Source organism: Peromyscus eremicus, chromosome 5 (genome assembly GCF_949786415.1).
Source record: "Peromyscus eremicus chromosome 5, PerEre_H2_v1, whole genome shotgun sequence".
NCBI lineage: Eukaryota > Metazoa > Chordata > Mammalia > Rodentia > Cricetidae > Peromyscus > Peromyscus eremicus.
In genome coordinates, this window is record NC_081420.1 from 16941141 (window position 1) to 16958723 (window position 17583).

Sequence of the window (17583 nt, forward strand, 5' to 3'; positions counted from 1 at the left end):
AGCTAATTCCTCTCCCTCTTTCCTCGTTCCTTCCGCCCCGTGATTCTCACTTCTCAGATACCATCAGCTAATTCCTCTCCCTCTTTCCTCGTTCCTTCCGCCCGTGATTCTCACTTCTCAGATACCATCAGCTAATTCCTCTCCGATCCTTGGCCCCAGCGCCAGCTGCTCTGTGGAAGCTGGGTCTGAGCATTAAGCATAACCACCCCTTAGCCTGGTGTGGCGGCTCATCCCTGTAATCCCAGCACTCAGAAGCTGAGGCAGGAAGATCATGTATTTGAGCAGCCTCAGCCATCTCAAAAAGGAGAAAGGAATACCGCCAAACTGGACCCACGCCAACAAAACATTTCCACAGTCAGAAATATAAATGTTCTAATAAAAAATGGCCTGAAAAGAGCAGTTATTTAGGGATTGGGGAGATGGCTCAGCAGTTAAGAGTGGCTTGCTGCCACTGTAGAGGGCCCAAGTTCAAGTCCCAGCTCCCCCATCAGATGGTTCACAACTGCCTATGACTTCAGCTTCAGGGAGATCTGATACCCTTGACCTCTTTGGACACCAGCACTCAAGTGCACAGACCCCCCCACACACACATAATTTAAAAACTAAATAAATTGAACAAAAGAATTGTTACCCAGAGACGAGAGTGGGGATGCACGTGCCTATGATAGAAGCACTCAGGAGGCTGAAGCAGGAGGATTGCTCAGTGAGGTCAGCCTGGGTTATATAGGGAGCCCTATCTCAACAAATCAAGACCTCACAAAAACCAGCGAACAAAAGAACTGCTTTCCTGTACCCATCCGTCTTGGTTCATGTGGTTCCTTCTGGAATAGGAGCCCATTGCCACCCCGAAGAGCCCTTTTTCATGCAGCTTCATGTTACATACCATCCACGCTCCCTGAGCTAGGGGACCGTGTCTGCCTGGTGTTGGAAGTACAGTGCTTGGCAGAGTTCCTGCCCTCCTCAATTCTCAGTAAATACTTGCTGCGTGCATGTGCATACATTTCTCCTATGCATATCCAATGCCTATATGTCAACTGCTCTATCCTGTTGTTACTGGGTTCTGATTTCTCTGCTGTCTATCTGTTCACTAGCAGCAGAGCCCACTCCTTTCCTTGGTGTCCCAGGAGGCTAGGTCTTTGATGGAGTGAATAGGTTACCCAAGCACATGATCGAATAAATGCATATGTAACTATATAAACATTATAAGACCGAAGTTCCAGTGAATATGATCGATCCCTTGAAACTGTACCTTGCCTAAGCTGAGGAAAATGGATACACCTAAGGATAGTTCCAAAAAGCAAGTTGGGAGGGGACAAATTTGTCTCCGAGTAAGAAAGGAAGGTTGCAGAGAGACATGGCTCAGGGAGGGTGGGTTTTGGGTCTCACTCCTGGAAATGGCTTGGGAGGTAGGGTCTCACACTGCTAGAGATGGCCAGGGTATGCCTTTGAACTCTGAGATGTCTTGTTCCTTGATCCAGGTTGCCGGGCGTCTCCACGTGGAGGTCATGCGTGTTACCGGGACCGTCCCAGAGCGAGTGTCAGAGGATGACTCTTCAGAGAATTCTAGTGAAAGCGGAAGTCTTGAGGTCGTGGACAGCAGCGGAGAAGTCATTCACCGAGTCAAGAAGCTGACGTGCCGGGTGAGGGGACAAGGATCAGAGGGCTTATGTAGACCCCGGCAATGCCAGACTATACACAAAGGTTCCCGAGTCCTTCATCCAGCACAACAAAAGCCAAACTGTCTGACAAGAGCTGCAGTTCTGAGCAGCACTTCTTCTAGAATAATTCTCTCATGACCATTGTGTGAAATTCCCCAAACGGGGACCCTCTGCCTTCAGTATCTAGGCAAAAGTGGTTTCAGGATGCCCTCCACATACCCAAATCCACATGTATGCAAGTCCCCCCTTAGACACAATGGGCTGTATTTACACATCCTTCTACACACTTTCAATAATCGCCAATAGAATAACATGTAGTGCAGTGCAAATGCTGGGTAACAGTTATATCACAGTTTTAGTCGGCCTTATTTTTTAAGATTCATTTTATTATTTTTTATTTTTAATAGATTTTTGAGGCAAGGTCTCTCAATTATGTAGCCCTGGATATCCTAGAATTCACTATGTAGACCAGGCTGGCCTCCCAACTCACAAAGCTCTGCCTACTTATATCTCCTGAGTGCTAGAATTAAAACCATTCACCACCACACCTGGCACTAGTTGGCTTTAATTTTCTATATGACACAGGCTAGAGTCACCTAAGAGAGGAATTGCATTGGTGAAATTGGCTGGTGGGCCTGTATGTGGGGGCTTGTCTTGATTGTTAATTGATATAAGAGAGTCCAGCCTACTGTGGGAGGCACCATTCCCTTGGCCGGTTGTCCTGAGCTGTATAAGTAAAGCTAGCTAAGCATGAACCAGCCAGTAAACAACATCCCTCCATGGTTTCTGCTTCAAGTTCCTGCCTGGACTTCCCTCAGTGATAGTCTGTGTCCTATAAACTGAAATTAACCCTTTCCTCCCCTAAGTTGCTTTTGGTCATGGTTTTTGTATTAACAGAAAGTAAAGTGTAACAGTTACTTTGAGAGTAATGACAAGATAAAGTCCACGATGCAGTTGTTTGGGGTGTGGCTGACCTATTGGCTAAACCACAGAGGTCAAATCTACAAAGAGAGAGAGCCAAGTGTGTGGCAGCGTGGAGAATATATAAGTGAATTGCATTCTTCTTATAAAAGTTACATCTGGATCAGAAACTCGGTCATCAGTAAAATTATACAGGAATGTGCTTTTTTTCTTCACAAATAAATAAATATAATTTTTCTTAAAATTTGAAGATGAGCCCATACACTAGGCATGATGGCGCACATCTTTAATTCCAGCACTCAGGAGGCAGAAGCAGGCAGATGTCTGAGTCTGAGGCCTCCATGGCTTAGAGTTTTAAAAAGGATGGACTGGGAATACAGCTCAGTCTATGTAAGGACTTAAGTTCACTGCAAAGGATAGAGGATGGATGGATGGATGGATGAATGGATGGGTGGGTGGGTGGGTGGATGGATGGATGGATGAGTGGATGGATGGATGGATGGATGGATAGGTGGATGGATGGATGGGTGGATGGGTGGATGGATGGATGGGTGGGTGGATGGGTGGATGGGTGGACGGACGGACGGGTGGATGGATGATAGATAGATAGATAGATAGATAGATAGATAGATAGATAGATAGATAATAGACAGACAGATAGATCAATTGATTGCAATGAATGGTCTCAAATATTTTCAAATGGGTGACTGATTTTATCCCCTCTTAGAGATGATGAACTATGGAAAGACATATACTTTAGTGTTTCTTTTATGAGAGCTATAATTTTTTTTTTAATCTCTTCAGGTGATAATTAAAGAGGCAACTGGGCTACCTTTGAGCCTCTCCAATTTCGTCTTCTGTCAGTATACTTTCTGGGACCAGTGTGAGTCTACAGTGGCTGCCCCAGTCGTGGATCCAGACGTGCCTTCCCCACAGTCCAAGGACGCCCAGTACACGGTGACCTTCTCTCACTGTAAGGTACAGATGCAGTCACAAAATGAGGTTCTGGGCCAGGGGTGGCACTCTACGGTGAAGTGTGTGCTTGAGGCTCCTGTGTCAGTCCCCAGCACCAAAACGGCCACAACAGGGCCAGCATCAGCTGCATGGTAGGGAGGACTTTTAAAACTCTACAACATTACATGTAATTCTGGTGTTTGAACAGGACACCTTCCAATCGTGTGGAACTTTTTCTTTCTTTCTTTCTCAATTCTCAAAGATCCCTTATTAATTTTTTTAAATGTTTTTATTAGTGTCCAGCAGTTTCAGAAGTTTAGTCATTTTCATGCTCAGTTCCGTTTTCTCCTCTCCCCGGCTCTTGCCCCGAAAGCCTTCTTCCCCATGAGTCACCTCCTACTTTCTCCTCTTCCTGTGTCACCCACTGGCTTAAGAGTTTCTTGCCTGCGCATGGGGGGAGGTTATAGGCTGCCCCACCACTGAAGAACATGACTCGCCTTCTCCCCACATCCATGAAATTCTAAGAGTCCTGCTGTGTAGCTCAAGCAGGCCTGGGACTCAGGATGTGACCTGCTCTGCCCTCCGACTCATGGCCATCCTCCTTGTTAGCCTCCCAAGGGATGGGATTGCAGGCAGGAGCCCCAGGCCTGGCTAAAATCCACTTAGAAGTTCTCTCCGTATGTGCTGGCTTGTGCCTGTAGTCCTGGCACTCAGGAGACTGGAGCAGCAAGATCACACATTCCAGGGCAGGAGATCCTCTCTCAGCAAAGATTTCCTTGGAAGTGTTTTGGTTTTAATTGAACATAATATCTGCCTGGACTTTGTAAAGCTCAAATGTTCTTCCTTACAAATTCAAGTAATTAGGGAATATATAAAATGAAATCGGAACAGTCTTAACTTGCAATCTTATTCTTTTTTTTTTTTTTAAGATTTATTATGTAGACAGTGTTCTGCCTGCATATATGTCTGCAGGCCGGAAGAGGGCACCAGACCTCATTACAGATGGTTGTGAGCCACCATGTGGTTGCTGGACCTTTGGAAGAGCAGCCAGTACTCTTAACAGCTGAGCCATCTCTCCAGCCCCACTTGCAATCTTATTCTACATATATTACCTTTATTTTTATTTTATCTTCTGAGATGGAGTCTTGCTATATTGCCCATGCTGGCCTTGAACTCCTGGACTTGCTCTATCCTCCTGAGTAGCTGGGACATCAGTTGCAAGTCCCTGTGCCTGCCACATATTTTAGTAAGCTGTTTTCTATGTTCTTACCCTTCTTGCTTTTGTGGCTTTCACTTGGCAACATTACCTAATGATTTCTCTAAGACGGGCTCTGCCCCATGTGAGACTTCTTCCAGATGACCTGTCCAGACCACTTCTCTGCAAATGGTGTCTGTTCCTTCTGACTGTAGCTTAGAAAACACATTCCTGTGACCACCTGTAAAACCTCATATGTGCAAGACTGCTATTTCCTTTGCTGAAAGTAAATAGCCCACTTTTCTTGCTTTTTTTTTTAAATAAAGATTTGCTTATTTAGGGCCAAACGGTGGTGGCACACACCTTTAATCCCAGCACTTGGGAGGCAGAGGAAGGTGGATCTCTGTGAGTTTGAGGCCAGCCTAGTCTACGGAGTGAGTTCCAGGACAGCCAGGGCTACACAGAGAAACCTTGTCTTCAAAAACAAAACAAAACAAGCAACAACAACAACAACAAAGATTTGCTTATTGATTCATTCAGTGTATATGAGTGTTTTGCCTATGTTCTCTGTGTGCTGTGTACATACCTAGTGCTCCCAGAGGCCAGAAGAGGGCATCAGAGGCTCTGGAGCTAGTGGTACAGGTAGTTGTGAGCTGCCAGGTGGGTGCTGGGAACCCAAGTGGGGTCCTCAGGAAGAAAAACAGATGTCTTAAACCATTGAACCAGCTCTACAGCCCCAAGCCTTCATTTCTTGACCCATATTTGCCAAACTACATTCTTAAAATCTTTAGTTATCATTTTTTTACCTGCATTATTTATTTTTTACTACTTAAGTTAGCATGCCAAGTCGTGGGCATTTTCCTACAGATGAGTCCTTATATCTTGTTCTAATCCGTCCCCTCTCCCCCTGCTGTCCTGTCCCAGACTCTTCCCCCCACACTCTGGTTCCTTTCTCCTCCTAAGTAATGCCCCACCCCCACTCTGCCATTTTTGTTGTTCTTCTGGTTACTGTCTTCCTAACAGTCTTAAATATTCCCCATCCTTCTTTGGATCCACAGGGCTGTTTATATCAGGAAGACACAGGCCGGATCTTAAGTGTGTGCTGTTTGGTAACTGTGTAAATACACATGGATCCCAAAGCCCCTGGGTTCACAGTGTGATTTTAGAGGTTGTTGGTTTTTTTGTTTTGTTTTGTTTTTCACTTCTAAAGTACGTAGATTGAACTCATTAACCATTATGTTTCTTTTCCTTCTAAAATTCTGGGTCTGTCTCCAGATGAAATAAGAAAGTAGATAGAATAAGCTCCACCAGCTTAGTAGCTCTTTCTGGAGCTCAGTCATGGAATAACTGTACCCGAGTCCCTGCTTGGGCTCCTGAGGAGGCTGATGGGAAGGAGAGTGGCTCAGCTTCAGGCTTACTGAGTGTTCTGAGTGAGCAGCCCCGGTTCTCAGGGAACTCTCAATTTCCACAGCCGTGGGTTTGTTTTTCAGAGTGAGGAATTGAAGCGAGACACACTCAAGAGCAAGAGCCTAGGCCGTGAAGAAATCAGATAGTTCGAGTCCCTTACTCAATAAGTCTCAAAGTGCAGGAGGGTCATCTGGAGGTCATTGGAGCTGGCCGTGAGCCCAAGTAAGAGAATGCAGATCTCAGCTGTGCACCTAAAGCCAGAAGTTTGAGTTCAGCTTTCTTCATTAGAACTGAGTCACCTCCTGGATCCCTTCCAGATATAACGTCCTGTGCTCCTTCATGCTTTCCTGCAGATCAGAAGAGATGGGTTTAAGGTTGAGAGCGGATAAGTGGGTGCCATTATGCCTGACTCTCAGTGTGCTCTCCTGCCTTCTGCTTGTCCCAGGACTACGTGGTGACTGTCACAGAGGAGTTCCTAGAGTTCATTTCCGATGGCGCGCTCGCAATTGAAGTGTGGGGCCACAGGTGTGCTGGGAATGGAAGCTCCATCTGGGAGGTCGATTCACTCCATGCGAAGACAAGAACATTGCATGACAGGTTTGTTCTTGCTGCGGGCATTTAAGAACATTGCATGACAGGTTTGTTCTTGCTGCGGGCATTAGACCCAGGGGTCAGGAGCAGCTCGTGACCATAAGTGAGAGTAGAAGCTTCAAACCCTGGAGCTTTGAGCGAGTTGCTCAACCTTTGAGCCCATTTTCTCCTCTGTAAAATTAGAATGCTAGAAACATCAAAGCACACTATGGTAGTGAGTCATTGCAACCAGCGAGACTGAAATATTTGCTGTATTTATGTGAAAACAAAATCCTTGATTTTACTTAGCATCATGCACAGAAATTACTCCAAGATAATCATATGTTTATTTTTAAAGTTTTTATTACATTATTTGTGTAATGAAGGTCAGAGGATAGCTTGCAGGAGTCAGTTGTCAACTTCCACCAGGTGGTTCCCAGGGATTGAACTCAGGTCATCTGTGGTTTGAAGGCAAAGCCCTTTACCTACTGGGCTATCTTATTGACCCAAATCGTAAATTTAAATGCAAAGCAAAACCTATAAATCTGGTAGAAGAAAATAATAGGATATCCTTTCATAAATTTGTGTTGCTTTTTAGGTTTTTTTTGAGACATGGTTTGGGTATAGGCTGGGCAGGCCTCACATTTATGGCAGTCTCTTGCCTCAAGCTCCCAAGTGTTGAAGTTGCACATAGTAGCCACCATGCCCTGAGATTTTTGTCATTGTTATTGTTGATGATGTTATTTTAACCAAATGCTCACTATAGAGCCCATCTGGCCTCAGACTTGTGATCCTCCTGCCTCAGCAAGTGCTAGTGTTACTGGTATGCACCATGCTGCCTGGATGGGGGTGGTATTGTTACAACTTTGACATGGTCACAGGTTCTCAGACCACAGTAGCCATGGGAGGGAAAACTTCCGGGTTGGACTTAATTCTACATCAAGGGCATAACTATGAAAATCAACAAGCCACCACAATCTAAGAGAAAGCTCCCAATGTCTTTTGTTTTCTTTATAGCATTTCTAGAGACTGAACGTAGGTCTTTCCACATGCAAAGCAAGTACTCTACTATTCAGCTGTGGCCCTAAAATTGGCAATTTCTTATAAAGTTGATCATTTGCCTCTTCTGTGACCCAGCAACCCCACACCCGGGTGCTTACTTGCTTAATCTGTGTACATCACTAGATGTAAGGTACAGGTCAGTTAAACAGCCTGTGCGTCCATACCACAGGTTTGGGTTGAGAGTTCATCCAGGCGGTAATCTGTGAGACGTCTCTGGCACAGTGCCAGTACGTGCTCAGTGATGGACGTTTATTACCGTTTGCTAACCATGGCCCTGGGTGATACATGCTTGTTGGGATGTGGTTTTTGCAGGTGGAACGAGGTAACTCGAAGAATAGAAATGTGGATCTCCATATTGGAACTGAATGAGCTAGGGGAATATGCTGCCGTGGAGCTTCATCAGGCGAAAGACGTCAATACCGGAGGCGTCTTTCAACTCAGACAGGTATGGAGTCTTTTTGTGTGTGAGTGTTTTTCACTCTTAGAGTTTCTAGGCGTACCCTAGTCTTTTGTATTTCTATTCTCAAATGATTTCCCTTGTTTCCTTCCCCTATCCCCATCCCCGTCTCTGGCGTCTTCCCTGCCTTCCCGTCTGCAGGGTCACTCCCGCAGAGTGCAGGTCACAGTAAAACCTGTGCAGCACTCAGGGACGCTGCCGCTCATGGTCGAAGCCATCCTGTCGGTATCCATCGGCTGCGTGACTGCAAGGTCCACCAAGCTGCAAAGGGGGCTGGACAGTTACCAGGTGAGACACAGGTCTGGGGTAGCAGGTACCAAAGACTGGGGGTGTAGCTTGGTAGCTGGGTTCTATACCCAGTACTTCAGAAATTTAAAAAAATAATAATCATTTTTAAAAAATAAAGGGTTTACAGAGATGGCTCATCAGTTAAGAATGTATCCTGCTCTTACAGAGAACCCAATGCAATTCCCAACACCCATGTTAGACAGCTCATAAGTAAGCACCTGTAACTCCATCTCCGGCGAATCCAGTGCCTTCTTCTGGCCTCTGAGGGCACCTGAACTTACAAGCGCATGCCCACACTCAAACAGCATGCATACACATGATTAAAAAGAAAATATTTTACTTAAAAAAATAAGTAATTTAAAAATCAGTGCAGAAGTAAGGAAATTGGTGTACAGTGGAAATCTTATTTGGGAGTTCACAAACAACAGTTACCTTACCTGCATATCTTCCCCCAGGTCACATCCCCGTCTATTGCCTTTTTTCTAAATATGAAATGCTGTGTTTGCTTAGTTACTTAGTAATGTTGACTTCTTCAATCTTTAGTGGTCGCCTGCCCAATATATGTGAACAATACTGCTATCCCAATCCACCTGCATTGCTATCAGAAAATTGTTCCTGTATACTATCTCTTTAAACCAGTCTTTAGTGCTCTTTTTTGTTGTTATAAAAACTGTGCATGGGGGCTGGAGAGATGGCTCAGTGATCAAGAGCACTGGCTGCTCTTTCAGAGGTCCTGAGTTCAATTCCCAGCAACCACATGGTGGCTCCCAACTGGCTATGATAGGATCAGATGCCCTCTTCTGTCATGTAGGAATACATGCAAGTAGAACACTCATATACATAAAATACATAAATAAATAAATCTTTTAAAAAATAAAATAATAAAAACTGTGCATATGATCATTTTGTCCATTAAATCTCCATCCTCGAAGTCCATTGTTCTAATTAAGAAATAAAAAGATGCTGGTTATGATGGCACATCCCTGTCATCCCAACACTTAGAATGTAGACTCAGGAGAATTGGAGTTCAGGATCATCCTCAGCTTCAGCTACATAGTGAGTTTGAGGGTAGCCTGGGCTACATGAGACACTGTGGAGGGTGGGCCGTGCAGAAAACTAGTCTGTGCCCTGGGAGAATAAACTTCAATAATTACCCTCCTACTGTGGCTTGGAAGAATGTATGTGCTTCAAGGGACTGGGCACAGTTGAACCAGGGTCCCCTTTAGTCAAATGTGGTAGAAAGCATCTCTCTACCTTGCCAAAGAGAAAATATCTCCCCTCCATTTCTCTGGGGTATCTGGGTGTCAGCCTAGCCAATCCTGAGAAATGGTTCATCTTCTGCCACAGTTTCTCTGATTTCATGGTGTTGGGGCAGATTTTTCTGAAAGCTAGAGATGAATGCAGAGTCCCGGGCTTTTCCAGACACTGCCCCCTCTGCTCCTTTCTGACTACACTTCCCTGCAGCTCAAAGTCTGCATGCTTCCTTAGAGCAAGAGCAAAGGATAAGGAGATAGGGCACGTGGTCTGGGGCACTTCTTTACCACACTTGTGTGTTTATAGCCTATGAGTAAGGAATTAAATTATGTATGTCCTCGCTCCAGGGAAGTCCCTCTCAGAGCCAGTAACTTCCAGGGTGGCCACAAGAATTATTTGGTAGCACAAGACTTACAGTCAGGAGACCCAGATTTTCCTTCCACTTCCTAGTTCACTTAAATATTGAATTCTTTTTCTTTTCTAAAATGATGAAATAGATCAGTAATTCTCAGAATTTCTTTCTGCAATAAAACTGTGTGGCTCAATCAGTCCCCAGCGTAAGATAAAACATAGAGTTTGTGTAACTTAGGCTGTGACTTCCAAAATGAAAATCACAGCTTTGCTAAATGTTCCCATTTCAAGGACTTTATAAGAATTCTTTGTAGTTTTTAAAATTTTTTATTATTTTATTTTATGTGTATGAGTGTTTTGATTGTATGTATGTCTGTGCAGCATATGCATGCCTGGTGCACATGAAGGCCAGAAAAGTTCCCTGAATCACTTGGAAATGGAGTCATAGATGGTTGTGAACCACCGTGCGGGTGTTGGGAATCAAACCTGGGCCCTCTATAAGAGCAGCCAATGAGCCGGGCAGTGGTGACGCACACCTTTAAGCCCAGCACTCAGGAGGCAGAGCCAGGCAGATCTCTATGAGTTCGAGGCCAGCCTGGGCTACCAAGTGAGTTCCAGGAAAGGCAGAAAGCTACAGAGAGAAACCCTGTCTCAAAAAAACAAAACAAAACAAAAAAAAAAGAGCAGCCAATGTTCTTAACCACTGAACCATCTCTCTAGCCCCTCCTTACTTGTAGTTTTTTAAATAGTTATACCTCTTGAGTTAAAAATTATTTTTATTTTATTTTATCTTATTTTTTTGTCTGGGCATGGTGGCGCATGCCTCAGGGGAGCAGAGGTGGTCTGTTCTTTTCTGTAAGTCCAAGGCCAGCCTGGTATACACAGTGAATTCCAGGCAAGCCAGGGGGAGACATATTGAGGCACTGTCAGAAAAAATAAACAACACCAAAAGAACTGATTATTTGTTAAAAATGTGGGTTTTAAAAAAAATTGACTGTAGCTCAGTGCTGTATGGTTTCCTAACAGTGTGCTACCCGGGCTAGGGTAGTGGTGGCTGGTTGTAAATCACATGCTTATTATAAAATTATAAACATATGTGAAGGCCTGGGCTCAGTCTTCAGCACCTCAAGAGAAAAGCTTAGTGTGAGCCATACAGCATCCAGTTGTGGTTATTTGATCCCCCTTCCCATGGTCAAGGTCCTATCTACACACTCACTGTTGGCTCAGTACTTTATTCTGTCCTGATTGCCGAAGCCAATGCAGTGTACAAGGTGTTAAAGCCTGAAAGCTCAGGCTGGGTCTTGGTTGGTGAAAGTACCTTAAAGTCTAAAATGTAATGTTATTGTTGTCTGTTCTTTGACATCTGTAAAGAAAATCAGTTCAAGATAAATTCTTTCAGCATTCAGCTTCCACTTAATGCATTAATCTTAGAACTGCTAGTAGTAATAGCCAGACTTTGAAAGTCATATATTTTGAAGTGTACATGTGAAAATAATTTTAACTACATTTTAATGACTGTAATATTTTCTCATGTCATTAAAAAAGATTGTTATAGCCGGGTAGTGGCGCACACCTTTAGTCCCAGCACTCGGGAGGCAGAGGCAGGTGGATCTCTGTGAGTTCAAGGCCAGCCTGGTCTACAAAGTGAGATCCAGGACAGGCACCACAACTACACAGAGAAACCATGTCTTGAAAAAAACCAAAAAAAAAAAAAAAAGGTTGTTATAAATTTAAATAAAAGTTTTCACTGGGCATAGTGGAGCATTCCTGTAATCCCAAAAATTTAGAGACAGAGGCAAGAGGACCACTGTAGGTTCAAGGCCAGCCTGGTCTCCGTAGTGAGTTCCAAACCAACCAGGACTGCACAGTGAGACCCTGCCTGTGAAGAGACAGTGATGAATTGAGGGATCTGTATCTCGTTTCTAAGGAAAACTGTCTCTCCCCCAAACTCTTGTTTTCAGTGGATTCTTTCTCCTGCCTGAGCTTTTTAACCAAAATTGTTACCCTGTGTAATTATTGCAAAATGTACCCATGCCTTTGGGGCAATTGTGGTCCATCTACAGAGGACACTGGTGACCTGTGCATTCCAGTGGCTCAGCTTCCCCTGAAGTAGCCAGCACAGAACCTTCCGTGCCCTTAGCCTGGATCCCCAGGTGTTCCTGTGGCAACTTCATCCCTATAAGCGATGATCTCCAAGAATGGCTGCTGGGGATGGTGCCCTGAGCGGCCACCATCTGGGTGAACCTTGGATTAATCATTTCATCCTCTAGGGTCTCTGTGAGAAGAGGATCTCTAACTCCTTCATGGGTTAGCCTTCTGTCCAACTAAGATCATGCCAAACCAGGCAGCCTACCCGGAATACATGTGGAATACAGTGGCGCAAGGCCTGGCCCAGGATGTTGTTTTCAATCCTTATCTAAGATAATTCTCTTTAAAAATATTTGTTTTCCTTACTTTAAAAAAAAAAAATGGGAGTGTTAAAATGACTCAATGGGAAAGGCACTTGCCTCCAAGCCTGACAAACCTGAGTTTGAGCCCTAGAACCGACATGGTGGAAGGAGAGAAATGATTCTCAAAAGTTGTCCTCTATCTCTCTCTCTCACATACACACACACACACACACACACACACACACACACACACACACACACACACACACAGAGATGAATTTAATCCTTCCTAACCTATTGGGATTCAGTGAAATGGTGCTAATGTTGTGTGAGGCATCCATTGTAACGTGTTAAATTATTTTCCCTGTGTGCTGTTTGAGAAAACAAAATGCATGTCCTTTATGTTTATTTTTCCCCCCAGAGAGATGAGGAGGATGGCGATGATATGGATAGTTATCAGGTATTGCTGCCACTGTCAATCCTGTGCATGGGGCACAGCTCTTGCTAATCGCCAGCCTTCGCAAAGCAGAGCCCAGGGAGGTGGAAACAGGGCCACAGAGTGAGAACATGCACTTTCTCACTTGCTTTGGTCTGCTTTGTATGTGATCAAAAACACAATATTGTTTCTCTCCATGTTCCTGTCGATTCCAAATCTGTAACCAGACACTGCATTGTTTGCTCTGCCGGCTCCAGTGGCCATGCTGGGCAAGACCATGATGGCTGTATTAAGATGAATGATCTCAAAAAACACACCGCTCTCCGTTCAGTTTTCTGGCCCACTCTTGTCTTTCCTCTACTAAACTGCACTTTGCCTACCACTTCTGGAAGATTAGTGTTACCCTAAATGCCATTTGACTAAAAACAAAACAACGCTTTTATTGGGCCACAAGCTTGGATCCTGTGCGCAGACCTTTGTTTTATTTAACTAGCTTAGTTCATTATGTTGAGAATTTAAATAGCAGTGTTCTCTTGTTGGAAATTGAGAAAAGGGGATGAGCGCATGTGGCATAGATACTCAGTCAGCCTCAACTAGCCTGACAACCATGGTTGATGGTGGGGTCATGGTCAAAGTAGTCAGCTGAGATGAAAGTTTCAGGCATGAGTTCCCAGTCTTTGTACTGCTTTCCCATCCAAGTTGAAAGGATGGGTTCTCAGTGAGTCTTCTGTATGTCAGTTGTGGGAACATTGTAGGAAAAGCTTCCAAGTTCCCACTCTAAGTATCAGGTCATTGTTGTTAGGAGTAAGGCCAAGGAGCATCTGGGGTAGAATTGATGGATTTTCCTTCCCTACTCACAATTTTACTAAGAAAGGATGGAAGTGAACATAGACCTGGGCGGGGGGAAGGTCAGCATCCCCTCAGGTCTCAGCTGTGCTATCAACTAATGGCTCGGGGCTTTGGGCGTGCTTCCTGCCATGTTCACAGTGGAGTCCAGCAGCTGCTTCTGGGAGTTCTTCTAGCATGGCTGACTGCATGTGGAGTTTTTGCATGGGAGATTTTTGGTTATCCTTGTGGTGGTGGGCTGTACAATCTTTGCAGCAAATTTAGAAGGTTTTCTGTTGACCTATTCTTTGCATTTCAGAAAAATCGTGTATTACTAGTAAGGCCATTGAACTCTGAACTACATAAATACCTGTCACTCTTCTGTTATATGTTCTGGGCTTTGAGCTTTGCTGATGGTATCCTCCTGCTTGAGACCACACATCTTTCAGTGAATTGCTGCTATGCAGATGCACACAGACATGGGTGTGCACACATGCAGCATGAAGTCATCTTGCAGCATAAATATTATCCTGCTCTAGCATCGTTTGAGCTTGTCTTGCCTTTCAGTGTAACTATCCTGCTGATCCAGGGGTTCTGATTTCTGGGTACCAACATCCATGGTCAGCATGGCATAGTCTATGACCTCTGCTTTCTCACATATTAATTAATCACTATGACATTCAATGGCCTTTCCTAATGAAAAGTTCCCCAATCTACTTAAATATCTTTTTTATACAAAAGGAATCGTTGTCTACACGTTCTCTAGAGAAAGAAAAATGTTCCTTCTCTTGTTGTCAGGAAGAAGACTTAAACTGTGTAAGAGAGAGATGGTCAGATGCGCTCATTAAACGACGGGAATACTTAGACGAACAGATTAAAAAAGTCAGCAATAAAAAAGGTACGTGATGGGGTCCAGGAGATGGCTCAGCAGATAAAGGCACTTGCCACCAAGCCTGCAACACAAGTTCAATCCCCAGAGCCCACATGATAGGAAAGAACTGATGCTCACAAACTATCCTCTCGTGCCCACATGTACTGTGGCATGCTTGTCCCATCCCACACACAAAATAAATAAATGTTAAAAAAAAAGATGTACATGGGATTAAACTCTCCCAGGAGTAGCTTTTTCAATATTTTACAGTGGCAATCATAATAATAATAATCCTTGTGAGGATTTTTTTTTTTTTTTTTTGGTTTTTCGATACAGGGTTTCTCTGTGTAGCTTTGCGCCTTTCCTGGAACTCACTTGGTAGCCCAGGCTGGCCTCGAACTCACAGAGATCTGCCTGCCTCTGCCTCCCGAGTGCTGGGATTACAGGCATGCGCCACCACCGCCCGGCCTTGTGAGGATTATTAATCCCAGCTCTTGAGATACAGAGGCAAATGGATCTCTGTGAGTTCAAGGCAAGCAAGTTCCAGACCAGCCAGGGGTACATAGTGAACCCCTGTCTCAAATAAATGGATAGATGGAGAGATGGATGGATGGATGGATGGATGGATGGATGGATGGAGAGATGGATGGATGGATGGATGGATGGATGGATGGATGGATGGATGGATGGATGGATAACCTTGTACTTTCAACTTGACTTCACAGTCACTCGGGGTACTTAATGCTTTGCCAGTACGTGTGTATGTTTGTCCATTTCATATCAACAAAATTCACCTTGATAAACCATCTTAGCCCAGTATGTGGTGTGTGTGCCTAGGCCACTGATGGAAATTCAGTGAGTATACCCAGGGAAGCCCAAAACGAGTTAGGAGCATGAAGATATAAAAAAAAAAAAAATTTATCCAGTAAAATCCTTTACACAATGAACATGAAGGAAAATAAAAGTTTTGCAGAGTGAGGTATTACAATGCATTTAAACCCCCTGTCTTTGTAACATGGCTTATCATTTAATAAACCATATCACACCCATTAATAAACTGGATCATTCCAGCAAGTGTGTAAAATAGATACGGTGTGTATTCCTAACCCTTTCCCAGATGCAGCACTAGTAATACAAACCCCTTTCTGGCCCCTGTTCCTACTCTGTGTATTTCTTCTGGCCTCTGCTACCTGAAGCTGGTATCACATCCTGTCCCTGTCTGGATGTCCATGCTTGATCTTCAGAGCCTCGGTTCCTTCTTTGGAATATGGTGGACATATACACCATTTTGGATATTCCAGCGTGAACAACCCAGTTGTGTTACATTTAACAGCTACCCCTTTTCTTCTGCTGTCTCCCATGTCTTCCTGACATTTCACAGAGAAAACCGAAGACGACATGGAGCGGGAAGCCAGGCTGGTGGAGCAGTGGGTGGGGCTGACGGAGGAGAGGAATGCAGTGCTGGTGCCTGCCCCCGGCAGTGGGATCCCCGGGGCACCTGCTGATTGGTAAGCCACCCTTTATGCAGGCCAGGCAGGGTGCTGAACATGGCCTGTGACAGGAGCAGATAGCCTTCAGGGATCAACTAGCTACAGCTGAGGGAAGGGCCACCCGTCTCCAGCATTCCATCCTCTCTAACTTCCCCCACCACATCCAGCTTCTTCCAAAGGTGACCTGACTAGGGGTAAATGCTACATTCCCCTCTTCCTCTGAATGAGCAACTTGCATCCTGTTTCCTCCCTCTAGACTGAGAAAGAGGTTTCACAGTATACTAGGCTGGAAGGTGCCTTCAAAATACACTGAAAAAACACAGAAAATAGATCTTTTGTTTGTTTGTTGGGTTTTTGATTATTTGTTTGTTTGTTTGTTTGTTTTTCGAGACAGGGTTTCTCTGTGTAGTTTTGGTGCCTGTCCTGGATCTCGCTCTGTAGACCAGGCTGGCCTCGAACTCACAGATCCGCCAGGCTCTGCCTCCAGAGTGCTGAGATTAAAGGTGTGCGCCTGACTGCTCTGTTGATTTTTAACTCTCATTCTCACTACAAAACCATGTCTTAGACATTGACTTATGTATTGTTTTTGTTGTTCTTTGGGTTTTTTTGTTGCTCTTGTTTGGGAGTTTTGCCTTTTGACTTGTGTCTTGGTTTTGCAGTGCTGGGGATCAAACTCAGGGCCTCCATGTGAGGCGAGCTCTCTACCACCAAGCTACATCCCCAGCCTTTGCTCTGAGTGGGTAGGAGAAAATCCAACATCCCCTTTGAACACAATACACGTGTCCAGATCTGCTCTGGACAAATGGACGCATTCGTGTTATTTCCATCTCTCTCGATAACGGAAGTGGTATCGGTTTCCTGGTCTTCTCCAGGAAGTGGGAGAACCTAGTCTGCAGGCACAGAACTTTCAGCCTGCTGTCTCTCCATGCAGCTTCTGCCTTTGTGTTACAACCCTGTAGGTAGTGTGCAGTCTCTCTGCAGGCTGCTCCCTGTGAGGAGTCAGTTCCTTCCAACCTTACTGCTCCTCAGAGCCCGCCCTCCTAAATCGTCCTCACCTCAGCCTCTCTCATGTGATGTTGTCCAGCCTCACGTCATCTTGAGTGTTCATAAAATGTCACCCTGGGTCCTACCCTAGATTGGCTTCGGAAGAGGAAGCCTATGTCCAGGGCTCCTGAAGAGCCCTCTGCGGTGATTTTAATGAAGCTGGGCCAGTGTGAGCAATATGCTTGCCTGGTCTCTGCGGTGCACATCACCTCCCTTCACAGGTTGTGCTCACTCCCTTGGAGTTTCTGTGTTGCTGTTCCTTTGGTTTAGCTTCTCTAGGTTCTGATCCATTCTCTTCCATCTAACAGCACCCTTGTCCCTTGCCCTATGGCTGGAATGGTTTCTTTTCTTTAAAAATATCTCATTTATTTAGCCAGGCAGTGGTGGCGCACGCCTTTAATCCAGCACTC

General features: G+C 44.8%; 1 protein-coding gene across 1 annotated transcript in view; it reads left to right on the top strand.

Moving 5' to 3' along the window:
• Positions 1 to 17583, top strand: part of Kif13a (kinesin family member 13A) — a 196073-nt gene that overhangs the window by 154581 nt on the left and 23909 nt on the right. Inside the window, 8 exon segments of the mRNA XM_059263028.1 lie at positions 1479 to 1640; positions 3384 to 3557; positions 6581 to 6732; positions 8080 to 8212; positions 8366 to 8512; positions 12929 to 12967; positions 14567 to 14666; positions 16021 to 16147. Coding sequence (XP_059119011.1) covers positions 1479 to 1640; positions 3384 to 3557; positions 6581 to 6732; positions 8080 to 8212; positions 8366 to 8512; positions 12929 to 12967; positions 14567 to 14666; positions 16021 to 16147 — 1034 coding nt within the window.